General features: G+C 46.8%; 1 protein-coding gene across 1 annotated transcript; it reads left to right on the top strand.

Moving 5' to 3' along the window:
• The first annotated feature begins 13,082 nt into the window (after window positions 1-13,082).
• Window positions 13,083-25,960, top strand: DES (desmin). The gene is made up of 9 exons (XM_081884230.1): window positions 13,083-13,748; window positions 17,963-18,023; window positions 19,270-19,365; window positions 19,620-19,781; window positions 19,933-20,058; window positions 20,850-21,070; window positions 21,863-21,906; window positions 23,826-23,908; window positions 24,601-25,960. Exons 1-9 carry the CDS (start codon window positions 13,198-13,200, stop codon window positions 24,640-24,642), a joined length of 1,386 nt encoding a protein of 461 aa, XP_081740356.1. The 5' UTR covers window positions 13,083-13,197; the 3' UTR covers window positions 24,643-25,960.
• The last annotated feature ends 1,194 nt before the right edge of the window (window positions 25,961-27,154 follow it).

The following is a 27,154-nucleotide window of genomic DNA, read 5'->3' as shown; positions in this document are numbered from 1 at the left end:
CATTGGCATTATTTGGGAGCAGCTTACATGGAGCCAGCAATGCTTTTCTGTACCCAGTAGTAAAGGAAGGTTTCATGTGACATTATTCAAGGGCTTATCATCTGGCTTTACCTCCCAGTTCCCTGGCTAGGTTGAAGGAGGCAGGCTGCAGCAGGAAAAGACCAGCAGGACTCTGGACCTAGGAGCAATGCAAGGGGCAGATGAACTAGTTTCAGTTCATCTGCCCCTCTCCATCTCCAAGCGCCAGTGACATGTTGTGTGCCACACAGAGGGGAGCGATGCTCAAAAGTGCTTGAACACCCCATCAAGAATTCAGACTATCAGACCCACCCTGAAATCCAAGCCCTTTCAAGCGGAGAACTGTGAATTCTCACATCAAATGCTGGAGACAGCACCCCCACCAGTACCTCTCAATCTCTGGGACACCCCCTGCTGCCACTCAAAACATCAGTTCAGCTGCCAGATCTCCATGACAACCATAGACAGTCAGGGCAAACATCAAACACCGACAGGAATAGGTCAAGCTACCGTCATTACCCAAGCAACAACTGATATCTCCTCCCTTTCTAAGAAGTAGGGGTGACAGTGGCAGAAGCCAGAGCTCTTGATAGTAACGTGGTAAGCACTGAAGGGTAGAAAGGCACACCTTATTTCTTCCTCCCCTCCTCTTTGAGCATTTTTGCAGGTGAAACTAAGAACTGTTTTTAAGTCTTATACTACTTGTAATGAAGACTCATTTTAAATCTGAGGGCCCAGTTGTAAGGTGAATTTACACACAAAGTATAAATGTTCTCAACCACATGCCAAGCACACAGTGAAGAGTTCTGCTCAACTGTGAATGAATGGTACCTTGAAGAGATGTTTTAGCTTCAATACAGGAAGTGATGCACCTGGGGTTAAGAACTTAAGAAGAGCCCTGCTTGGCCAGACCAGTGGCCTACCTCACTGAGAACTTTGTTCCTATGGTGGCCAACCAGATGCCTAGAAGAAGCTCACAAGCAGAACATGTGGAGTCCACCAACTAGTATTCAGAGGCATAGTGACTCCAATATTGTATGTAATATACAGGGGTACCTCAGGTTAAGAACTTAATTAGTTCTGGAGGTCCGTTCTTAACCTGAAACTGTTCTTAACCTGAGGTACCACTTTAGCTAATGGGGCCTCCCACTGCCGCCGTGCCACCATTGTGCGATTTCTGTTCTCATCCTGAAGCAAAGTTCTTAACCCGAGGTACGATTTCTGGGTTAGCAGAGTCTGTAACCTGAAGCGTCTGTAACCCGAGGTACCACTGTATAACCATCATGACTAACAGCCATTGATTTGCCCCCTTGATGGCATGGCCTCTTTTGAGTTATTAAAAAAGGCGAGAGGTAGCTGGGAGGTGGCCATGCCAGTTGCGGAAAATGGGAAACAGGCTCCTGGGTTCTCCCTCTGCTGACAAGAATTGGGTTGTCATGCTAACTACCCCTCCTCTGCGGAGATGATAATCAGATGGTTTTCTTGTGCAGCTGGAATATTATTATTTTTAAAAATATTTAAAAATCCATTTTGCATGCATTTTTCCTAAACTGCTTTGGAAACCCCAATGGGACGAATGGCAGATTTAAACAAAAACAAAAAAAGAGCAACTTTTAAAAATGTGTGTCTTTTCCCCATGCCTCAGTTCCAACCTTTGAGTAAGAGGTTAAATCCATTTGGGCTGTGTCAGTGGCAGCACCCATACTAGGAGCAGTTGTCATCTAAAATGTCCTTGAAACTGATCGCTCTGTGCGGGAGGGGATTGGAAGGGTGGGAGAGGCCTCCCGTGGACCTTCGAGAGAGAAAGGGGGACCGAGATCTCTCTAAAGGTCTATTCAGTGAAAAGATGGACTGATTCCCCAAGTGTAACAATCCCGATGGGAAATTCTATTTCCGGGACCGTCTCCCATCGTTGTAGGGTGATTGGCAGCAGCTGCTGCAGCCCCTCCCCAGACACCCACACGAGAAGGCCAGGGTGGTCACGGCAGCAGCTATTCTGAGCGCAGGCAACGACAGAGGGGCTGCCAAAAACAGATCATCCCACCCTCACTATCTACGGCTGTTTCCCATCTGTCACTGGTCCAGAATCAGCTACAGGCACTATCACCACCTCACGTTGCGATTGTCTGAAGAAACTAAGTTATCAAAAAAAGAAAAAAGGGAGTGTGTGCAGGGGGAGACACTTCAGAGCTTTAACATGCCCGAAATAAAATAAGCAGCCTCCATTCTAATCTATGGACTTGGTGAAACGAAGAGCACCCGCTACAGTCAATAGGAAGGCAATGTCCTGAAATAGGGATGAGCCTGAAAAATCAAGTGGCAACTCTGACTGCTTATGTGACAATCCCACATAATATATTAAGCAACCCGCTTCCCCACGCCATTGACTCACAACTTTCCCTTGCTCCCACCACCCTCCATAGGCAATATGCTTCCAGGAGTTCTATACACCGTTCCCCTAAGATAAATATATCATTGTTTCGTTTTGCTAATGCGTCACTGGCTGCTGGCTGTGGCTGCTTTACCGCCTGATGTCTGTCAACATGAGGAGAGAAAATGTGGTTGACACCCAGACATAATGTGGAATGAATGACAGATATGCAATCTGTATAATTTCTCCCCTCTTGCCAACTACTCACCCTGCCCATAGCCTGTCTCTTGTACTAACTGGGGCAGTGGGGAAGCATTAAACTCACCTGCCATTGATTGCCTAGTTATCAATAGTACAGATAGTTCATTTTAGACCTTCGGTATCATAATGGAATTACAGAAGGGGGTGCTCCTTTAGAGGGCCATGTGTGTTACTTCAAATATGAAGCACACAATTAACATTTTCCCTCTCATCACCACCACTCCCTGCATTGCTAATGCTTCCACATTCCCAGTGCGCTGTCACAAAAATGTCTTCCCAACCCTCTTCTATCTATCTATCAGTTCATAGCACCATAAACAGGAGCAAAAGGGGAATTGCTTCTGTTGTCTTGGTGGTAAACACATTTACTTGGGAATAAGCCCCATTTTGTTGTAGAAAAGGATATTCCCTCCCGTCCTTTCTGAATGAACAACATTTTTAAAAGTAAAAATAATGAAATTAACGCCTATAGTCATGTAGATGCCTGGGCAGCCAGTCCAGTTTATAAAATGTTATTAAGAAAAAAAATGATTCTGCAGAGCATCATTCCTGGCAGGTCCCATCATGCCTGTGCTGGTGTAGATGCTGATAGGAAGCCTGCTTGCCACTGTGCCCATCCTTTGCCACTCTCTGTCTGGACTTTGGCCTCAAGGTCCAGCTCTAACTGCCCCACTACTGGCACTAAAAGCCTCCATCTGTCCTTGCAGCTTCTACATATCTGAGGGGCAACACATCCTTCCCTTCTCATCTCAAATAGCATTGCTGAGCCCTGCAGATGCTTCTCTGCCTGCCAAAACCTTGACTCCCACCACACCTTGCAAATCTTCCATGGAATGAATGGTTTTTCTCTCAGACCAGACCCATCCAGGTTTCCCTGGAAGCAACATTCCTAAGACCTGTCAGAAATATTTAGGATTTATTGATACCTTGCAGGTCTTGGAGAAATCAGATTAGAGCTTAAAGCACAAAGGAAGTGGGGTTTAATATATAAAGTAAAAGCAAATAGTTGCACTGAGGAAATACAAGCTGTAGATCACCACTGATCAGAGAATCTGGTCCAAATGGAGTAATTTCTGCTATTTCGATCAAGCCTGGCTGTGACAGCATAAGGCAGCAGGTAGAAAAGACAGTGTTGAGAGCATTTATTCCGTAAAGGGCCACATTCCCTTAGGGGTAATCTTTTGAAGGCCACACCAGCAAGGAGCAGGGCCAGAACCACACCATAGTCCTCTCATCCATGTGCAAACACCCACTCACCATTCATTCTCTCACATACCCAGGCAACAACTATTATGGAATTATATTTTTAAACAGCGTCCATCTGGGACCAAAAACGAAACCCAACCCTTCCTCATCATGGGAGGTGGCTGTGGCTGATGGGAGTTGTAGTCCAAAACTTCTGGTGGGCATCAGTTTGGAGGAAGGCTGTGTCAAACCATGGGGACGTCACTCGCACAAGTGCCTCACTGTGTGGAGTTCCATGTTGCCTACTTGCACTGAAGGCCCCTGTTCCTATGGCTGCTTGCATGTAGAAAATGAACCTGTATGTCAGGTGGAAGACAGAATTAAAGATCTGTTTCTGCAGTGGAATTTCTGTGTGGATTCTCCCAAGGATCTTCACTGGGATTGGCGCTGTTTAGTTTGTTCATAAAAGATTTGGAGTCAAGAGGTGCTATTGGTGAGGTGACCCACTTTGTAGATGACATCCAATTCTCCAGGGTGCTGAAATCCTAAGCAGAATTCAAAGAGATTTAAATGTACCCCTCCAAGCAGTGTGATAAGGCAGCGAAACATCCCATGAGAGTCAATAATAAAGTGAGAATCCTGTTCCTTCTTGGCTTCTGACCACTTGGTTAATATTATTGATATGATATATTTATTTATACCCTGCTTTTCCCCCTGATGGGACTCAAGGCAGCCTACAGATAAGAACAAGAACTGGTAAAAACATAATATAAAAACAATTATTTTAAAACAATTAAACATGGATAGAATTATATACATGTATTAAAGTTATATGCTTTGTTACTCAAAAAGAGGCTCCTGGTGTTACCCAAGGGCCTAGGCATTAGCCTGAAGAGCCAGAAAGTTTCAATGTCCCATCCCTGGCCATATTCCCTGATGGGGCTTCCTCTTCCTCATTCAAGCTGTATGCATGAGGTCAGAGAGAAACACACGGGACATTACTTGCCTCCTTTTCAGCTTCTGACTCCCGCTCCTTTTACAGACATGAAACTCCAAAGAAAATTTCCCTAAGTTGGAAGTGTCTCTGCTGCCTTGCTCCCTTGCACTCATTGTCTAAATATGAGATTGTTTGGGGCTAGACTAGGCCAAGCAGGCAACGTAGAACATGGCCTGGCCATTCTTCCCTGCTGGGATAGTCATAAAGATACCAACCCCACATAGAGCTAAGTGAATGAAAGCAGTTGGAGGAGCCAGTAAGCACAGTCGCTGAGGAGTGACGTGGGAAAGGCATGCTATAGTCCTGGTTTAGAAAAGGATGGCGGCACCGAATATTGTACAGATTCTAAAGGCAGTTGTGTTCCTCCCTACCCAATAGTTTCTGCGATTGTAACCTTTTATGTTGTGCATTGCTTTGAACTATTTGGGAAATGAGTGCATTTTATACAAATCAGATTTATATTACTGTACTTGGTTTGATGCCAGGCTGTCAGTATTTTGTTGGAGGGGAGGTAATGCATATTGGAGATTTAGCTTTTCACAGCTGAAGTGAATTAAAGCACATCAAATACACTTAGGAAAGTGATAAGGTAATGCACTGAAAAGTATGGGGTGAACAGATGCGAACCAGGAAGACATACAACCACCATGGCACAAGCAAATCAGGACAAATGCTCATTTTCATATAACCTCCCTGCAAACGAATCAGAATGAATTCACAATGAAGATCAGACTTTTTTGTATAAGCAAATCAGGATGAATGCTCAATAAACAGGTTATCTGGGGGAGCCCATTGCCACTTCTATATTCTTTGCACATTAAACAGTTCATACAAGTGGCTTAAATGACAGAAGATGTTGCAATGTGAAATACTGCAGCAGCAGGGTCTGTAGAAGGGTGTAGCAGCTGCTGCCAGAGACTGCAGCGGGACCCCCAAGTTCCACTGCTTTTGAGAGTGAGAGCTTGAGTAACCACTAGAGTGAACAGCTAGATGCACACACAAAATCAGAGAAATGTTTCATAAGAGACTCATTCTTATTCTCTGCCCTGCACAGATGAAACGGCACTTTGGATGGCTGCTGCCAGGGACTCCCTCTTCTTCTTGCTTGTATGTGAGTATTATCAGGAACTTGCCAAGGGGCAACTTGGTTGTCTGGGAAGTCCTTTTATATATTTCTCACATCACATTTGTATCCTCCAATGAGCTCCTGGCAGGATGGGTTGTCCTATTTTATCCACAGGGGGAATATTTAGGATTGCCATATGCCCAGACTTTCCCAGACATATCCGGAACACCACAGTCAGAAGCAGTGTCCGGGAAAATCCGGATGTATAGCAACCCATATTGGCAGTGTAGTTTTGGGTGATTTACCATAAAATTAGCTCAAATAAATATGGAGAAGTATTTATTTTGCCCATGTACACACACACACACACACACACGGGTTCAGATGTTTTAAGCATACTTTCTCTTACATTCATATGCTGGCTATGACTCCCTCCAGATGGCTCCCTTCCTGGTGCACCCATCCATCCACATTGGGGGAGCGCAGAGATGGAATGATGGGAGTCAGGAGAAGTGACATGAGTGTAATTAGGGCCCAATTTGAGTCTGTCTTAGGGGAGAAGTCAGTTCTCTCCAGTGGCGTAGCATGGGGGGTGCAGGGGGGGCCGGCCACACCGGGTGCAACATCTGGGGGTTAGGGTTAGGGGGCGCAAATCCACGGGTTAGGGGGTGCAAATTACTTGCCTTGCCCCGGGTGCTGACAACCCACGCTACGCCACTGGTTCTCTCGAGTACATAGAATAGGTTTCTGTGTGGCAGGAAGATAGAGAAATCTTGCAGCAGTTAACACCACAATAGCCCGCCTCCCAACTTCCAAAAGACATCAAACCATCTTCCTGATGGAGGTGACTGACTTGTGACTGGCTGGCCACAGTCACCTGTCAATCAAGGCACAGCTGAGTCAGATACTCTAAAAGATGGCTGTTGCCCAACAGTTCTATGTCCCTCAAATTCCCCCCACTCCAATTGAACATCTACACCGCTGCACATGAGGCGACCAGAAGCCTATTTGTAAGTAGCTGCATTAGACTTGAAACGAAACAAATTTTTTCTTTTTAAAGTACCATTCTGGTTTTACCTTTGTCTTTTTATTCTAAATAAACTTCATAACTATGGTGTTTGGGGGTCTTGGGTGCATTTCTGCCAGACTGATAGGCAATTTCCCCCTATATCAATTTGGTCCATGGTGTTTGTGTGTGTGTGTGTTTGTGTGTAAAATAGGTTTGACAGAGAAAAGAAAGCTACCTTGGTCTCTGGGGAGGGACAGGTAAGCAGGATGCTCTCTCTCCTTCCCATCCTAAGGATTTGCCACAGAAAGCACTCTTGAGGTGAGTGTGTAGGCAGCCTATTTGAGAGCCCCTGGTGTGACTGGCCTACCCAGCTGGCAAGACCTATTCCTTACAAGAAGGCTGAAATGAAAGCCATGTAGGCTCTTAGGAGATGCTAGTGCTCCACACCCAGGCAGTATTGGCCACCTCTCATTTCATTCCCTTCCCCCCACCTGGCCACCCCCAAGATGAACATATGTGGTTTAATCCTTCTCCATAAATCACCCCCCACCCAAACTCCTGGCATAAACCAGCTTGTCTGCCCCATGTCTCCTTGGCACTGGGATGTACTGCTTGGATGGGGTGTGGCTGACGCCAGCTCTAATTTCAATTCCCCCTTCCCTTCCCCCTGCTCATAACTTGCCCTTTGCCACTTATTGAGGTCTCAGCTTTCCACAACCCAGCAGACAAGAGGGTGGCCCATGGCTCCCAAGCCCCAGACCTTTTTGGAACTTAGAAGCTGCCTTTATACTGAATTAGACCATTGGGCTAGATGATACTGAACTATTTCAGATGGTAAAGTAGCAGCTTGCAAGTCTGCTGAAGTCTATACCGGACAATGAAATTAATTCCAAGAAACCAAGTCAAAGTCTCCCTTCATGTTCTCAGTACAGTGGTACCTCGGGTTACATACGCTTCAGTTTACATACACTTCAGGTTACAGACTCCACTAACCCAGAAATAGTACCTCGGGTTAAGAACGTTGCTTCAGGATGAGAACAGAAATCGTGCTCCAGCAGCGTGGCAGCAGTGGGAGGCCCCATTAGCTAAAGTGGTGCTTCAGGTTAAGAACAATTTCAGGTTAAGAATGGACCTCCGGAACGAATTAAGTACTTAACCCGAGGTACCACTGTATGTTAAATTCTGTACTTGCAATTAAACTATTTTTTCTTTAGTCCGTAGGTCAGATTGGCCTCCATGGCCTGAACATTTGCAAAGGTTCTCATATAATTCAACAAATACAAGAGTGTGCCATCATCCAGAAGCTTATGCATGCAGAGCAATGGCACTCAGTAACATCACAGACAGTTCTTATTCTGCCACTCAATCACCAGCCAACACTGTCATGCATAAATCATAGTGAGAGCTGCAGCAGACGCAAATTACCACCCATCAACAGTATCTCCCCTGCTTTAGTTACATCTCTTTTGCGTCTACGGGCTCCATTTATGAAAAACACAAGGGAACAAGATTGCTTGTAACTATATAAGGATGCATTTTATTCTAAAGCAAGCAATAAAAAACCCCATCCTTTCCTCCACGTCTTTAGCTAGAACCCGAGCTGGCAGGTCTTCTGAAGGATCCATTTTGTTGTCAAAAGCCATATTAAAAACAGTGTCAGTACACTATCTGGTCATTCAGCCCTATAATTCCTTATTAGGGGGCCTTGTGTTTTGGAGGCTAGAAGTGGGAAGGAAAGGAGAGGAAGGGTTAGGAAGGGAGTAAGAAGAGGTCAAGGCTGGAAGAAGGCTGTGGAGGAGGCAGGCATCATGGATGAATGGGAAGGAGGAGGGGAGAGGGGGGGAGGGTGGTTGCTTTGGAGCCTGTGCTTTGTTTTCTTCTCCATCCCCATTATTTCCACCTCCCGCACAGCATTGGGATGAGACAATCCCCATCTGGAAATACCTTCCCTTTTACAGTCAGGCAAGAAGTCGCAGGCTGCAGCAGTGGGATGAGCCCCAGACTTACCCTCTCCTTGGAGGTGCTCCATTTGTGAGGGAGTGGAGGAAGGGAGATCCAGGATGTGAGGAGGCACTGGCAGTCGCAGAGAGGGTCATTGCCTCCAGGGCCACAGCTCCAGGGATGGGGGAAGAATGTGAACCATGCTACCAAGGTCAGGCTGATGCACAGCAGCTTCACTCTAGACTGCTCTCCTCCTTGTGAAAACGGCAACTTGCAAGCAGAAATGATGGCTACTCCACTATTGACTGTTCCACTATTGCAGTCCGTTCTCTTTCCCTCTCACTTGATTGTTGGTTTTATTGGGCGGGGCAGCATGCTTATCCACTTCCTCTGGTCCCGCTGCTTTCCCCTAGGGAAATCTGCTCTTTGGTGCTCAATTGGAGCAAATGGCAATTGTATCAGCTTGTGATTATTCCATAGCCAATGTGACAGAGATAAACGAGGTGCTTTCCCATGATTCATGGAGAACCTAGTGCCACTCCACATTCTGTTATTTACCATGGGCATTCACTTCTGTGCTTACAACCGAGAATGAATACTCAGCATCTCTTAACATTAGAGGCATAAGAAAGCTGTGTTGAGCAATCTGGTGTATGTACTCTTTCTTAAGAGCATGGGGGCCTTGATGGATCAAGCCAAAGTGAACCTCATCTAATTTTCTTTCCAAGAATCCCAACAACCAGAAATCGAGCAGTGGACCAAGCTCTACCTTTTGCTTAACTCTGGTCCACCATACCTCTTGCACATAGGATGTGGACTGTGGCTGGCCTTCCTAATCTGTTTCCATCCACTCCCTAAACACATGCAAAGGGCTTCTCCATCCCAGGCATCCCCTCTCCAATTGCAAGTATTTGGATTCTCAAGAGCTTCCTGCTGTGCCAAGTTCTGGAATGCACTGTGATGTCATTGAGGGGAGGAGGAGTGTAACACAAAGGTAGAACTGAGTTTGGAAAGACAATGAAATATTACGCTGTCACTTGGGTAAAGGAGGGTGATCACTCAGAAAGGAAATCAGGGCCCCTACAGTGGTTCAGAATATTGCAGGGGTAGCATTGCACTGTGTGGAAACCTGAACCACACAGTTGGATCCTTGTTCATTGATGTCAGATGATTGTAGGTTTTGTGGGTATGTAAGGAACTGCTTTTCAAGTGTGTGTGTGAAACACATACACACACATTTTAGTGTTACAGTGGTACCTTGGGATGCGAATGGGATCCGTTCCGGAGCCCCATTCTCATCCTGAACAGAACGTAAGACGCGACAGCGCGTCTGCACTTGCGCGGGTTGCATTTCGCCGCTTCCGCACATGCGCGTGACTTCATTTTGACCGTATGCGCATGCACGAGTGGGGAAACCCAGCACTCAACCTGAAGCGTATTTATCCTGAGGTATGACTGTATTCTGACTCTTCATGCTTCTCTCTCATATGAATTTCTTTGCATGTTTAACTTTGGGTTCGTCCACACTGCCACTTGTCCTGTGCCTAGAAAGCATGGGTCCAAGTGGTTATATGACATTGTGTCAAGCAAATGTTCTCTATTTTTTCTAGTGCATTTCCCCATCAGTTTCCTTATCGTAAAAAGTCCAGTCTTTTGGGACGATTGGCCAAATGTTGAGCAAAAGCACCAAATCAGCTTTAATGGCACAACCTGAATCGGCTGGCCTGTGATTGCATCTCACCTGAAAATGGCAATACAATATATTCCAGTAGTTCTCATAACCTTTTCACCCCTGACTGCTAGGAGGGGGTTTATTTATTAGATATCCTTCCTTCCTCACATTTGTGAGTTCAGCAGAGTGCTATCCCTTTGCAGCTTAAAAGGGAAGCTTAGATAGGCTAGTTTTAGACATTTAGCTTAAGTAATTTAAGATGTTTTAAAACAGACTGTATTCTCCTGGTATTTCCCCATTTTCTCCCCCTTATAGCAATAATCACAGAGTCTTGTAAAAGGTAAAATAATACCGGTATTTGCTCACTCAGAATACTTGCTGAAGAGTAACACATACAGCAGCTTTGTTCAGTTAGGCTTAAAATGGTAATTAAGTTACAATGAATACTTAAGTCTTGCTTAAGATGGAGTCTGAATGTTGGAGCTCAGACTCAGCAGATGTCCTCACATTTCCAGCAGAGCGGAAAAAGATGGAAAGAGAGGAAGAGGGTGTGCCCAGGCAGGTAGGAAAATATACAGCTATGCCCTTCCCCTGTCAGGGCACAGTGGGAATGTCTCTCACAGAGTTCTCTCTGTGAGTTTACAGGAAGTTTACAGGAAAGCCCTGTGAGCTTCAGCTCCTGTCTTGTGCCTATCTAGCAAAAACATGAATTGTTGGTTTGACTGCATTTTAAATATCCCACTTGAAAATTGCTGAGGGTCATTCAGTAGTCTAACTTTTTATTAATTCAGCAGTGGCATTGAAATCATCATCTTCAGAACCATGGCATCTCAGGCCTATAGGTCAGGGCCTTGTTAGCAAGGAAGGGGGGGACATGATAGAGGTACATTAAATTATGCATAGTGTGAATAGGGAGAAGTTTCCCTATTCCTCAGGTCACTTTAAATGGGGATTGGCCAAATTCATGGAGGATAAGGCTATCAATCACTGTTTCGCCATTCTGGCAATATTCTACCAACAAGATCAGAGGCATTGTGCCTCTAGAAATGAGTCACATGGGAGAAGGCTATTGGGTTTATGTCCTGTTTGTGGATTTCCCATAAGCATCTGGTTAGCCATTGTAAGAAACAGAATGCTGGGCTAGATTAGGGCTTTGGCCTGGTGCAGCAGAACTCTTCTAATACTCTTATGTCCGCAGGGGCAGAAAGGGTTAATTTCACTTTCACCAGCCCCTCCTCTTCCCCCCTGGCTCTGAATAGCACTCTGACAGGGAGGCAGCATAGCAGCAGGGCTATTTAGGTTTAGTGGCTGCCACCTGGGGAATGCAAAGGGGGAGGAGATTCAGGGAGCATAGGCTCTGACATCACTGGCTGGCTCCATTCTGGGCACATGGACAAACAGGGTGATTCACTGCAGGCTGGTATTATCTTGCAAGGAGGTTGCCAGTGACTCAGCCCCCAAAGTGGGAGGCGAAGGAGTACAGGCCAGGATACCCCAGTCTTGTTGGGCATATAGCTTGTTTTTGGTTTCATAATCTAAGCCCAGGAGATTGCAATGCCCTTTGGGTTTTTAGTTTTGGTTTCAAAATCTAAGCCTAGAAGACTGTAATTCCCTTTGGGTTTTGTATGAGGTGAGATGAAGGGCACAAGAAGCCTGTGGACATTACAGGCAGTGCTTTTTTTCTGGGGGTACTCATACCCCTAATAATTCTGTGAATCTTTGTACTTTTGTCCATTTACTATTTATTTTTCTTGATTTGAACTATAAAACGGTGATTTTTTTGAGTCAAAATGAGAGTATCGCTAAACATTTTTATGGAAAAAAGCAAACAGGCTTATTGACTCCCCTCACTCTCCCCAGCTTGGAACTTGCCTGAGGAAATATATAAATACTAATCCCTGGCATGATAACTGGCTGCACTAAAACCCATAAGTAGGAAATGGTATCCAGAACCCATCTAGTCCATTAGCTAGGAATAAATATCAGATTAAATATGCTTCAACTACTCTGAGAAAGATTTCTTTTTTCCTCTTTTTGCAAGTTATTTGGCTTCATTCCAAGAACTTGCTTCTCTGCCAAAACCTTTAGGGTTGTGTGTGTGTGTGTGTGTGTGTGGTTTTGTACTGAATGCTTGTTTGTTTTGTTATGTTTCTCATTGTGGTGGGATTTCAATGTCCTAATATAGCGTTTGCTTCTTTTCCCCTCTTCCCAAACCATGGTCCTGGCATAGCTGTTTACATATCTGAAAGTTTACCCCCGTCATCAAGCCTGACCTATTCTTTCAGTGATCTCACATCCCCTTTCACTTTCCAAAGCTGGTACTTTCCACTTCACCCCCCTCCTTCACAGTATCCCTTGACCATCGTCCTCAGAGCCCACGGGCATGATCTGGGCCCACTCCCAGATGAGGCCTAGCCGTTGCCTAGCAGAACGGAACTGTTGCATCCCATGACTGGCTTGTTCCCGCCCCACAAGAGATTTCTCACTGACAAGAGGAATCCACAGCTGTTCCAAAATGGGAGCTGGAGGAGGGCAAGGGGGAAACGGGGAGGGAACAGTGGGATGATGTCAACACTCAGGGATACAAATAGCCAGAGCTCAGATCCCCGTCCCGACTCTGACTTGCTCACCCAGAGCAGCTGTTCTCTCTCTGCCTCCGTCCTGTCCAGCCGCCACCATGAGCCAATCCTACTCCTCCAGCCAGAGACTCTCCTCATACCGCCGCACCTTTGGTGGTGGCTCAGCCTCGCCTTCCTTCCCGCGCGCCTCCTTCGGTAGCAAGGGCTCTTCTTCCAGCTCCGTCTCCTCTCGGGTCTACCAAGTGTCCCGCAGCGCCGCGCCACCCAGCCTGTCCAGCTTCCGAGCCAGCTACTCGGCCCCACTGCGCTCAACCTACCAGGGTGCCGGCGAGCTCCTCGACTTCTCCCTGGCCGATGCCATGAACCAGGAGTTCCTGCAGACGCGCACCAACGAGAAGGTGGAGCTGCAGGAGCTCAACGACCGCTTCGCCAACTACATTGAGAAGGTGCGTTACCTGGAGCAGCAGAATGCGCTCATGGTGGCCGAAGTCAACCGGCTCAAGGGAAAGGAACCCACGAGGGTGGCCGAGATCTACGAAGAGGAGCTGCGGGAGCTGCGGCGCCAGGTGGAGATCCTGACCAACCAGAGAGCACGTGTTGATGTGGAGAGGGACAATCTGCTGGATGACCTCCAGAAGCTGAAGCAGAGGTGAGATTAAGGTGCCAGCAGCCCTTGCTGCCATGGGCTGGTTGCTAAGCTCATCCCCTCCCCATGCTTGCTTGAGTAGCTGGGGCTCTTTCCTTGTCCTGAGCAAGAGGCCTTCCTTGACCAGAAGCAGAGTGAACAGGGCAAGGCAGGGCATATTCACTTTGCGGTTGTCATCATTTCCCATCCCTGGCCTTTCAAAAAGAAATACAGAGGCTCGGCTACCTTTTGCCACCCTTGACCAGGGCCTTGGCTAGTGAGTGTCTTGCCTATGCACTGGGCATCCTTCACCCTGATGCTGTCCTTTTCTCCAAACTACCCTACTCTGGCCCAAACTGCCAACAGCACTCACTCCAGTCCTTGCCCAAGACTCCAATCCCTTTCATGGAAGGTGTTCTCCTTCTTTGTAGAAAGTTGATCTTAAAGGCCTTGACACCCAAGGGCTTCTAGATAACTGATGCCCTAGAACTGTGCTCTATCTCAGACAAGTGGGTCATTTTCCTAAGGCACAGCAAAAACAAGCATCTCTTCCCCATATAGGCTCCAAGACCCCATGCCAAGTTGCTTATTCTTAGAACAGGGTTTAGGGTGTGTCCAGTGATGGTCCAGACTTCTCTGCCGCACCAGCCCTGCCTCTCACTTTTAAGCTTCTTTTAAATCTTTATAAACACAAGAAGCCCAGATGGTTTGGTAAAATGTAGACATTTGTTGTAAAGAGGCACAATCAGGTTTAAGTGCAACTATTTCTGTCTAAGATGAAAGGGTCTTCAGAAATTTTTACACTCGTTTAGAGAGATATATATTTTAAAGACACAGTGTGCTGATGAGACTGTGCCATCTGTTCCCAAGCCAAGAAACCCCACCACTGCTTTTATTGAGCTAAGGGGACTAAATTGTGTTCGTTAAACACTTGTTTTGATTTGGAAGATGTGGATAACTGAACACATGTATGCCTGTACCAGATGCACACACATGCAGCCAGTGTTTAATGCTTCAGTATTAGATACTGAGGTTTGTTCTCTCATGAGAATAAATCTTGCCTGAATTCCCAACCAAAAGTGACTGTTATGCCCTCACTATTTGAGACGAAAACCATTTGACACTTGGCCTGCAAATAACTGCTTACACTTCTTATCAGATCACCTCTTGTCCTCTCTTTTGATAAGCTGAAGAGACTGAGCACCTTACTCCTAAGCTTATCTCTCATTCCTAAGGTCACTCTTAAGCCTTTTCTCTGTCTGTTACAAACTGTTCATTTACATCCCAGCTCCAGACAGGATCTACCAATCACAGGCCTATAAAATGGCCATAATAGTAGCCTACCTCAAACAATTGGTGTAAGGTCTAATTGAGATAAGAAAACATTGCAAGCTTTACCCTGGTCCCTAGGAATAGGGTAGGCTTTAAAAATAACCAACTCCAAGCTACATGCTCCAAACATGTGCACAGATATTTGTGGGATGGTTATAAGATCTTGTTTCCAGATTTTGCTCTCGTCCTTCAATTATTATGCTGAAGAGCTGCAGCAGGTACAGTGGTGAGGATGCTAACTTACTCAGCACATCATTAATTGTCTAAGCCAGGGATGGAAAACCTGTAGCCCCCCCAGATGAGTTTTTTCTTTCATAGAATTGTAGAGTTGGAAGGTACCACAAGGGTCATCTAGTCCAACCCCCTGCAAGACAGGGATCTTTTGCCCCACATGGGGCTTGAACCCACAACCCTGAGGTTAAGAGTCTCATGTTGTACACCCTGAGCTATATGGGCTGTTGGACTCCAGTTTCTCAGTCAGTATGGCCCATGAAAAGGAGTGATGGGAGAATTTCAACAACATCCAGAGGACCACAGGTCTTCATCCGGTGCCAATCCTGATTTATTTCCTTCTCAGCAATCTCTCTCCTAGCTCTTCAGCGGCAAAGCATTACTTGTTACTGGGAAGGGCACCGTTCCCTGCAGCTCATCTTATTTATTCGGCCTAGTTCCCATCTGTACCAGCCCCCAATACCAAGGGTTGGCTATGCAGCTGCCCTGGTGGGACTTCCACCTTTTTCTCCTGAGGGAAGCTCCATGCCAGCATTCACCAACACCTTTCAGATGTTTGGACTACAATTCCCATCTGCCCCAGGGAGGGCAGTCATGCTGGCTGTGCCTGATAGGAGTTGTAGTTCAAAAATTCTAGTGAAGGTTGCAAGGTTTAATTCAAAAGCTCCGGTTTAGCAGCTACATAGGACACAAGAAATGCAGCTGTTTCCGTGCAGAGATGCAATCACTGAGAAAGCCAGACTTGCTGAGTTTCTGCCTGCCACTGTTGCAACCACAAACCATAAATTCCAGGTCAGGGCAAGAAGAACCATGTACTGTAGATCACTAGCTACAGGACCTCTGAGCTTGAGTCAAAATGAAGAAGAATAAAGTCAACTTCAGGCCTGCAAGTGAGTCACAAGCAGCACCAAACAGTGAAACAAGGACTCCTTCAACACTGCCCCCCTCCAATTAAACCAGCCTTCTATGTAGCAATGGATTCTGGGTAATACTGGGTAATAATTCAGGGCCTGGGGTGAGAAAGTTTAAACAGCCTCTTAGAAATGTAGGCCCTTGAGGGGGAAGCATCTTAGTATCTTCCTTTCATGAAGGATGAGGCCTAGTCCCCCAAAACCATGGCCAGCTTGAGGGAATCGGACACTCTAGATTTTCTCCTCCTGATTTAGCTCCCTTATGACAGACAGGGCACAACTGGGCACAGCCGGAAACAGGGAATGCTGAGCCATCAAGACTGGGCACATTGACAGGAAATCCTGGCATTTCAGAAGGATAAAGAAAGGAGAAATCATGATAGAGGGTCCCGGGGAGCAAAGACCTCTCCCAGGCCACACTGGGGGAAGTCTGCATGACAAAGCTACGCCCGCTGAACTGCCCTCTTCTGCGCAACTTTGAAAGTTGCAAGAGCCCTGCTCCTTTTGGTGCCCCAGTTGTGGTCACATCCACACATATTTAGAGCACACTTATACCACTTTTAACAGTCATGGCTTCCCCCAAGGAATCCTGGGAACTATAGTCTGTGAAGGGTGCTGGGAACTGCATCTCTGTGAGGAGGTCTCTTAACAACTCTCAGCACCCTTAACAAACTACAGTTGGGGGAAGTCAGACCTGCTAAAGTAGTATGAGAGTGCTTTAAATGTATGTTGCAGGCGTGGCCTGCGATTGAACACTTTTGCAGTGAACTGTGAACTCCATGGCCCTTTGTAACCACAGGGAAGAAGCTGGTCCCTCTGCTTGAGGGTTAAATGCTCTAACAGAGCACCCACTCTCGTTGGAAGTATAGTAAATCAGCCACATCAGGATAGTCTACCAAGAGTACTACACAAACACTGATGCTGTAGTAGTCGTAGGTAGCTTTTTCAAGTCTGGTCCTGAATGTCAGAAGCTTAGAACAGTCTGGGGCCAGGGCCTTGCAGCCGCCACTGTAGAGTATGTAGGGGCTTGATGTGTGGAGTTCAATAGTAAAGGGGTCAGTATTTGCCAGAAACTGGATCCCAGTGCTGTCTGTGATCAGTTTCAGATGCCCACAGTCTGCCCTTAGCGTCCAAATCTCCCCCTAGGTGATGTCACACATCTTCCATGTCAAAATGCCTGGAAGACCATCCCTAGCATTCTGGCTCCTCAATGGCATTCCACCTGTCCCCATATCTTTATAGCTCGTGCCATGCCTTTGCCATTTCCCAGTACCCCAGGCTGGGGGTCCACATTATTCCCTGGAATCCCAGTCTGGAGACCCCTCCCCTCTCAGCACTTGTTCCATGATTCTTCTTTGTAGTCTCTGCCCTGTCCCATGCTCCAGGCCCGCCTCTGTGCAGCCAAGCACTGCTACCCTAAAAGGGAAGGGGGAGTGAGCATTATCCACAAGTGAGCTCATGCCTTTTGTGCCTGGGCCTTTGACTATAACAGGCAATGAGAGGACATGTTCCAGCTCCCATCCCTGCCTGGCTCCCAGCCAGATCCCACTCCACCCCCTGGAATGCAAGAGAATCGCTCATTCCAGACGCACACATTACTCCTGCTGCTTGGATGGAGTCACAGGTCACGGGCTCTGGGGGAGCCACACACAGGCTTCAGCCCCCTGGGATGTGTGTGTGCAATGCAGTGTTATATATCCTGGCCTTGGAGGGCCTGGTTCATCTGTCAGTCTGACACCCCTCCTTTCTGCCTCACTCTCCCAGGCTGCAGGAGGAGATTCATCTCAAGGAAGAAGCGGAGAACAACTTGGCTGCTTTCCGAGCTGTAAGTCCAGATCTTACCTGGGTTGCCTCTGGTGTGGTCAGTTGGGGTGGGTAAGTGGGTGTGAATGAGAAAAATGCTCATGAAATAACAGGGCGAGTCTTGCTCCATCGAAAGTCAATGGTCCCACTGTCTGAGGCTGTTTGGGCACCATATTCCAAAGAGCAAAGTTTTCCTTGTAGGAGCATTCACAAGGTTGGGAAGAATGTATTGTTTCTCTCGCCCCTTCTGCTCAGCTTCTTCCTAAAGTTTAGTGCCACCGTTAAATTAATGCAGCGCCCTCTACTGTTTTACATTCTCTTTCTCTCTCACTGTATAGTGCAACATCAGTTAACAATCCAACATGTATACCCTTTGGGTGTGAAGTTTTGTTCTGGACTGAAGTTTTCAGTCATTCTGGGCTACCTATAGCAAAATGGGTGTTGAGGGGCTCCCTCATGGGTACAGATCTTCAGATTAAGGGAGGCATACAAATAATAATAATAATAATAATAATAATAATAATACATGTATCAGCTCCCTTTAAGTGGTGTTCAGCAGGGTCAGGCATGAGTGCCAGAAAATGAGTGTCCTGCTCCTAGTTCAGGGATTGTGGATTGGCCCTGAGGGACAGCTCGTCCCACGCATTTCCTAAACTTACGATTGGCTAAATTCCCAGATGTTGTTAGTTAGCGATCGGAGGGGCAGCTTCATGGTCTTTTCATAAGCAAATAGTTAAACATAAGCATCTTTTCTCCTTAACATATTTGTGCCACAGTAACAGTGAAAAATGACCATGAAACTGGGAAAGTATCATTGAGAGGAAGGAACTCCAAGTGCTTTCAAGCTCAACACATTTTGGAATAATCCTTTTGGAGATTTGCACTCCTAATCAAGTACATAAACCACTTTAATAACTTGTATTGGAAAAAAGCATCCAAAATGACATCTACACAAACTACTAGAACCAGTAGCCTTTGCAGTTGGGTGTTGCTTCTATGCAGGCACCTGACTGTACAGGCAACTAGTTCTAGTTTATAAAAAGATGCTTTTTGGAAGAGTTACTATGGTGGTTTGATGCACTTCATCGGATTTGCTATTCAGAATGTGCCTCCAAATAAGCATTATTCCAAAACATGTCAGGCCTGAAATAAATGTTTCTTCAAGGACCTGGAGTTCCTTCCTCTCCACCTCACCCCCTAAAATAGTGGCCAGCCTCTACTGCATTTATTACCCTTGAAACCAAGTCTCCCTTTTTCTGCCATTACAGGATGTTGATGCAGCCACTCTGGCCCGCATTGACTTGGAGAGACGTATTGAGTCACTGCAGGAAGAAATTGCATTCCTCAAAAAGGTGCACGAAGAGGTAAGTGTGTACCTTTGTAAGTGCCCTTGCAGCTCCTTCCTTAAAATGGCGGCAGCCATAAGGGGAGTGGCAGATGGAAAGAGGGGGAGTCATTGAAGGGGATGGTGACTAAGTAGGAGTGGAGATGGAAGTTTAGCTATAGGGATGTGGGTGGAACATGGGGTTGTATGGGAACATGTTACTATGCTATAAGACTTATCAGTCTAGCCCTACTTGCACTGGTCCTGATCTTCTGCTGCCATTGGTTCCTCCAGGAAATCAGAGAACTGCAATCACAGCTACAAGAGCAGCAAGTCCAGGTGGAGATGGATGTGTCCAAGCCAGACCTGACAGCAGCACTGCGTGATATCCGTGCCCAGTATGAGACCATTGCTGCAAAGAATATCTCTGAAGCTGAGGAATGGTACAAGTCCAAGGTATGGGACACCCACTCTCCTAGGAAACAAGTTGCATTGGCAGTGGGGTCAGGGGAGCTTTGTGCGGGCTGTTGCTTATGGTATGGTAAAGGTTTGTTTCTTATATTAATCTGCACACACACCTTATCTTATCCCTTCTCTCTGCATATAGGTGTCTGACCTGACCCAGGCGGCAAATAAGAACAATGATGCCCTGCGCCAAGCCAAGCAGGAGATGATGGAATATCGGCACCAGATACAGTCATACACCTGTGAGATTGACGCGCTCAAGGGCACGGTGAGGTGCCATGCCAAATTGATGGCAGAGTCAGATCACGTATTCAAGTATTTCCCATTGAGCAACATTTGCCCCCATGTCAAATGATGTTAATCACTTTTTACTAATGTCACTAATTAGTGATAGTGAGGCGTAAGAGACCTGTGCAAGACACAAAAAGGACTCTTGATTTTACCAGGCCGCATTTCTGTGTTGATGGCTGATGTGATTGCCATTCGCAGCCCTTTTGAGAGGGCCTGTAGCTCAATGATCAAACACATATTATGCACAACTGAGGTCCCAGCTTCAATCTTGGGCAGCTACAGCTAAAGGATCTCATTTGGAAGGACTAGTAAACACCTCTGGATGAGATACTAAAGTCCCTGCCAGTCAAAACAGAGATCGGGGTAGCCAATATGGAGCCCTCCAGATGTTGGAATCTACCTCCCATTTCCAATGGGATATGTCATCCCACAAAATCTGGAGGGTCTGTTTTGCACTTCCTTGAAATTCAGCATACTGGAGGTGGAACAGAGTTGTTCTTTTCTGGGCTTTTGTGGAAGCTCTGGCTTCTTTAGTCCTGCCTCCTTTCTTGATTGCCAGTCCTGTCCTCCCACTCTGCAATTTCCCCTCATTCATCAAGTTTAGTTCTTGCTCATCTAAAATGCTGTAACCCATCCTCATCCTGCTGCCATGATTTTCATCAGATAACTGCAGCTAGAGAACAAAGAATCTGAGACGTGACTATTGTTCTCCTACGCAGACACATACAAAGGTTCTGAAGTGCTTATTTTCCCATTTTATGCTTCCAGAACGATTCCTTGATGAGACAGATGAGGGAGATGGAGGAACGTTTTGCTGGCGAGGCCGGCACTTATCAGGACACCATCCAGAGGCTTGAAGAGGAGATCCGACACTTGAAGGATGAGATGGCAAGGCACCTGCGCGAGTACCAGGACCTGCTCAATGTCAAGATGGCCCTTGATGTTGAGATTGCCACTTACCGCAAGCTGCTGGAGGGTGAAGAAAGCAGGTGAGTGCTCCCCCCCCCCCACCTGCAATTTTTCAGGCCTGGGACATGCATTTGGGCACTGCCTGACAGTTTAATCCCAGATATATTTGCTCTGAGGAACTGCAAGCAGCAGATTTTGAGCAGCTGACCCTGTGGTTCTAGTATGGTGGTGAGGCAAAGGCCCATTATATTCCTTGTGTTTCCTAACAGCAAAGAGGTACTGTAGTTGGGAAGAAAATTTGCTCTTCTATGGTGACATATGATTTAATGCTCATCCAGACTTCTACTTGTCTCACCACGTCCCCTGGGAAAACTTGATCTTTACTGTTGAATCAAAGCAAACGTCAGTTGGGTTTTCCTCTGATTCAATGCCAAAGAGCAGGTATTCCTGGAGAAAGCTGTGGGGCAAACAGAAAACCAATCGGACCCGTGTTTTCTAGGCATAGGGCAAGTGGACATGTGGACAAGCCATAAGCTACCCTTCAGCTGTGAAAGAAAGAGGCTAGCTAGTATCTCAAAGGTCAAATTGCACCTTGTTTTCCCCCCTTTTGCTAAATATGTTGGTGTACTGATGACCATGTTTTAGAATGAAGCTGGATGATGTGAGAAGGAGCAGGTTTAGAAACCATGACAAGAGAACTGGAAACAATCTTCTAGTAAATGAGCAAAAGGCACACAATCTGTTCAACTTCATAAAGAGAAGTGGAAGGTGGAGCACTGTGATTGTTGGTTCAGGGCTGTTAGACCAAAGGAAGTCTGAATAGGAAGAAGTCCTTGGCTGAACTGACTCTCCTCCTCTCCTTTTCTGTGTAGAATTTCACTGCCCATTCAGACTTTTTCTGCAATCAACTTCCGAGGTAAGTTACATAATCCCTGCGTGCATTATGCATTTGGTAAAAGAAAGAGGGGGATGGGGAATGTTAATATGTTCACTTATTAAGAAAAAAAGAGAGGAGCAGCAGTTGAAGAATCAGTCCCAATTTAGGGAGCATCAAATGGTGGTGAGTTACATGCTAAATATCCCTGCTAGCACCAGCATATGCAAGGGAATGGAGCCATTTGGAGGGCAAAGTGGGGAGGGAGGGGTGTTTTTCTGTTAAAAATTGTGCCTCTCCCAACATACCCCCCCCCAAGTTCCAGACATGCATTTGCAAGGGTAAATGTGGCTGTACCCAGCAGATGGACTGAAAGTAGTACCTTGGTTAAGGCTAGGCGTTAAGTTTCAGCGGAAGAGAAGGAGGTGGAGGAAGGATGAAGCATTTCCTTCCACCCTCCACTTCTGGATTTCAAATACACCTCCAAAACGGATTTGCCATACAGCTGAAAATCCTACAACTAACACCTAGTGTAATGTTACATGCATTTGTACACAACAAGTAGTTCCACCTGGAGATGTTCTGACTGCCTCCTGAGCTGAACAGACCCCATCTCTCCCTCTGAGCGTGTCCTTATGACGCATTTGTTCTGCACGGATGCCAGCTGAGATGACCACTGCTTTTCAAATAATATATCAAAGCAACAGCAACTCCCCATGTATAAAACTAAATTATAAAGGCTGAAATTCAATGCAATACAATATTTACTCAATACCATGACATGTTATTTTAGCTATGTAACAAACTGTTGCAAGTCCATCACATATCATCATCCAGTTCTGTTGGCTTCTGTTGGAAGACTTCTGCTTTTCACCCAAATGCATGTTCCCTTAGAAGCTGATTCAATCAATAATAGGTTATTCAAACAGTTCATTTGGCAAAAGCTCAAAGCCAAATCAGTATCATTGTTGTTGTTTCCAATTCTGACTCCGACCTTGGCTTGGAGCTGCTGCTGCAGCTGAGCCAGCAAGCTGGGTTTGGAGATGGCTTGCTTTGCCACAAGTGGGTAGTGTTATATTTGGTTGGGAAGGGAAAGAGGAGGTCACAATGTGGGGGTGACGTATGTTCATGCCAGATTTTTGGACAGTCATGACTTACCCCTGCAGTCCCAGACTTCTGGAGAGGACATCCTTGGGGAAGACTGTGCTAGAGCAATGCCAAAGGTGGTCTGTGGAGAATAAAGGTACCACTGTATATTAACTTAGAAAGGGACTCCTTTTTGTTCTGCAGTTTCCATAATGTGACCATCTTCTAAGTTAATATACAGTGGTACCTTTGTTCTCGAACTTAATCTGTTCTGGGAGTCTCTTCGACTCCTGAAACCGTTCAAAACCCAAGGTGCAGCTTCCATTTGGATGCAAGAGCTTCATGCACTCAAGCGGAAGCCGTGTTGGACATTCGGCTTCCAAAAAACGTTTGCAAACCAGAACACTTACTTCCAGGTTTGCAGCATTCGGGAGTCGATTTGTTCAGCAACCAAGCCATTCGGGGACCAAGGTTTGACTGTACAGGATGAGTGAAAACAAAGGCAGGGTTAAATGGGGGAACATGCACATATGCACAGTGGTTGTGGGGTGCTCACAGCTGAATGTGCCTATGCCTACAGAGGCATGTACCCATGTGGACCGGAGGAAGGTGTGCCTCTCTTAGTGACTTTTGAAACCACAGCGGGAGATGGAACTTGTAGAAAGATGAACTGGTCTAGGGATGAAAGCTGATACTACTGCCAGGAAGAGGAGGCTTCTGCAAGGACTGGCATGTTATGAAAGAGAGAAAGGTGTTCTAGGAGGAAGAGGCTCTCAGCCACAGCCTGACGCTTTTTATTGACCTTGCTCTATCTTGATACACCAACCCGAGCACAACCACCACCAGCTGATATCTCTTTTCTCTCCTATGTACAGAGACCAGCCCCGAGCAGCGAGGCTCTGAGGTCCACACCAAAAAAACAGTGACCATCAAAACCATTGAGACACGTGATGGGGAGGTGAGTGGGCAGACCTGGAGAAGCCAGGGAGGTAGAATGGGGGAGACATGCAAACCGATGATCAAAATGGGCTTGCGTTCTGGTTCTCTCTTCCTCCTCCCTCTGGAATTGGGACAGCTGAAGTGAAATCTGCTGAGGGTGCAATATAGGGTAGGGATGGGGAACCTATGGCCCTCCATAGGATGTTGGACTTCCAATACCTGTTGGTGCCCTCAACCAGCATGGCCTGTTCTTAGGAATGCTGCTGCAGTTCAGCAACAGATAGCCTTTCCCAACATAGGGAGATATGGGAGTTAGCAGGGACATACCTCTAGCTAGCTTTCTTTCCCCAGGAGCTATGGATGCCTAGGCTTGCAGGGAGAGGGAGGTCTGTATGCCAAGGACTCGTGGGGGTGGGGGGAGTGGGCTCAGGGCCTAACTGATTATAAAGGACATGTGAGGTAGCCAGGCTTTTCCTTTGGGCAGATCCACACCATACATTTAAGGCACACCCAGTGCACATTTAAAGTGCACGACTTCCCCTAAAGAATCCTGAGAACTGTAGTTTAAGGATGGAGGGAATTGCAACCCTGTTAGGGGAATACTATAGTTCTCAGGATTCCTTGGGGGAAGTCGTGTTGAATGTGCTTTAAAGATATGGTGTGCATCAGGACTGAATCCCTCTCTTTCTTTCTTTCTCTTCCTTTGTCTAGGTGGTGAGCGAAGCCCTCCAGCAGCAACACGAAATGCTGTAGATTTTTTCGTCCCCAGAGAGGCAACTGGCGCATCTCAAAACCCTCTCCCCTACCGCGTGCAAAGGCCCGGGGTCGCTAGCTCCCACGCAGTCTCCCATTCACCCATTCTGTGACGGCACCACTTGGAAAACCTCACACACCCAGCCGCACACATACACATGTGTGTGTGTGTGTGTGTGTGTGCGCGTGCATGGCTCTCCCTGCACCCCGTTTCCCAACGCCTCTCTCTTTCTGCTCCCCTTCTGTTTTTTCCTGTCCCAGAAGCTGCAGGTGGATGTGGCTAGGAAGACTGAAAGAGAGGGGCAGCTGTGTATGTGTGTGTGTGTGCATCAATGCGTATGTTCCTGTGCCCTTTCTGTGTCGGGGGTGGGGAGGCTTCCTGCTACATAGGGTCTGAAGCTCCGGCTGCCGACTGCAGTGTCGATCTCTCACCCATGCACCATGCAGGCACTGACTCTCCACCAACATGCCCTGACGACAGCCATGTGTGAAGCTTCACCCCCAGCCTGAGTGCCGCCACAGGCCCCCTGTCCCCTCAAGGCCCATCTGCTGCAGCAGAAATGTGCCTGGTCTGCAGGCTATGAGGGGACAGGGGAAGGAGGCAGGGGAAGCTGGCACAGCCCAGAGGACGGAGATGAGCCAATTGCCCAGCCTTGCCTCCGAGACCAAAGCCACAGCCTGCCTCTCCTCACCCCACCTCCTGCAGTGGAGCAGGACTCCTTGCCTGGAGGGTTGTGGGGAGGGGCTTGTTATCTCTAGCTTCAGTGAATGTCAGTCCCTCCAAGGAAGCAGCTCTTCTGATATTCTTAGCTTGCAGTTTTGGCTTCAGACAAGCGCTTACCCTCCCACCCATGCTGGGATTTCCTGCCAGGGCAGCGGGCAGAAGGTTGGGAGGGTTGGGCCCCCTTAAAGGAGGAAGTGAGTGGGACTGCTTAGGGTAAATGAACCCACACCTGCTGCAAAGCAAAGCTCCTAGACTTGGGGTGTGAGCTATGGGAAACACCAAGGAGGGAAGAACAGCAAGGATGGGTGCCAGCTAGAGGCATCCCTGTCTTGAGTGTTATCCCCATCCTAGATCCCAATCTCTCTTGTAGGGGCTGCTGCATACAAGGGGCCATTTACAGGAGCTGGAGAAGATAAGAGAAGGAACTGGCAGGTGATGGATTTGGGGGGAGAGAGAGCGAGAGTGTGAAAACAAATGGTGGGTGTGTGAGTGAAAGAGGAGGGAGGAGATGGAGAGATGCTGTGTGCCCCTGACCCTCCCACCCCAGCACGCCCCTGGCTCTGCCAAGTGATTAATAAACCATGGAGCACAAAATTTGAGGTCTGTGTCTTTTCCTGTCCCGTTGCATGCCTTTGGCTGGGCAAGTCTTATCCCATGTGACCACACACAATTCTTTATCAATAATGATGATAAAAGCCTTGTCTGGTCAATGTTCAATCAAAACCGGGTTTCTGTGCCTTCGAGAGCTGGGTGACACACAATAGCTTGATCAAACCATCTCTACCGTTGGTGGTGCTACAGAGATGGGAGAAGCACATGGATGTGCCTCAAAGTCAGACAGGAGCAACCGTACATGAACTTACACTCTGTATTGCAGCCCAAGGTCTCCTGGCTATCCCCATGCCCAGGAAGAAAGGGGTCCATCCCCCCATGAGCTCCACAATACTGGCTTACTTTACAGCACCTCCAGGTGTTGTTGGACTCCAGCTCCCATCAGGCCCAGCCAGCAGGGCCAATGGTTAGGGGAGATGGGAGTTGTAGTCCAGGAACCTAGGGAGGGCCACAGCTTTACAAGGCTGTTAGAAGGATTGCTGCTAAGATAATGCATGGGAAGCACTTCCATTCTTCAAAGTGCTATGAAAATCTTAAGGACTGTTATTTATAACTTTAGGTTTGAGGGTGCTTCATGGCATTCCTGAAATGGGCTCTCCTATGTGACAAAAGGAATACTTGGAATACTTCTGTGCATAAAAGATGAATCTAGACGTAACCCTTCCCCTCCTGAGTAATCAATTTGCTGATTTTAAAATACGAATGCAGCCCAAGCAGTGGGAGATTTGACTTATATCTGCAAACAAAAGAAAAGTGGGCTTCACCAAAAGCAGCAAAAACGCAACAGGCAAAGCCAATGGATGCAGTTACAATGTAATGAATAATAATTCCCAGGCTGCTTTGAACAGCTTTGTAAGACATATGTATTGACAACCATATAATTAAAAAACAACCTTCCAGCATTAATCATCAACAATAAAACCACCAAATACTTATCATACTGTAGTATCGCTACTTTCCTGTAACAAACATGTTCGTTTCTGAAATTGGTCTTGCAATCAACAAGTTACCCTTTCACGACTAACACATAAATATACATCTGTGACAGAAGGCTGTCTCTGCACAGAAATTGCCTTCCTAAGTATTTAGGCAGTACAAAAATTCATTTTGACAGTTGAAATATTATCAGTTGCCACACTGAGAATATTAATAACATGCAATGTTTGTTGATGCATA

Source organism: Podarcis melisellensis, assembly GCF_964234715.1.
Source record: "Podarcis melisellensis genome assembly, chromosome: 1".
Taxonomy (NCBI): Eukaryota; Metazoa; Chordata; class Lepidosauria; order Squamata; family Lacertidae; genus Podarcis; species Podarcis melisellensis.
This window is presented reverse-complemented; position numbering and strand designations above follow the sequence as displayed.

Coding starts and splice junctions, on each gene's coding strand:
- DES (XM_081884230.1), top strand. CDS start 13,198: ATGAGCCAATCCTACTCCTCCAGCCAGAGACTCTCCTCATACCGCCGC. Junction 13,749..17,962: donor CTCCAGAAGCTGAAGCAGAG/GTGAGATTAAGG, acceptor TCACTCTCCCAG/GCTGCAGGAGGAGATTCATC. Junction 23,909..24,600: donor TTGAGACACGTGATGGGGAG/GTGAGTGGGCAG, acceptor TCCTTTGTCTAG/GTGGTGAGCGAAGCCCTCCA.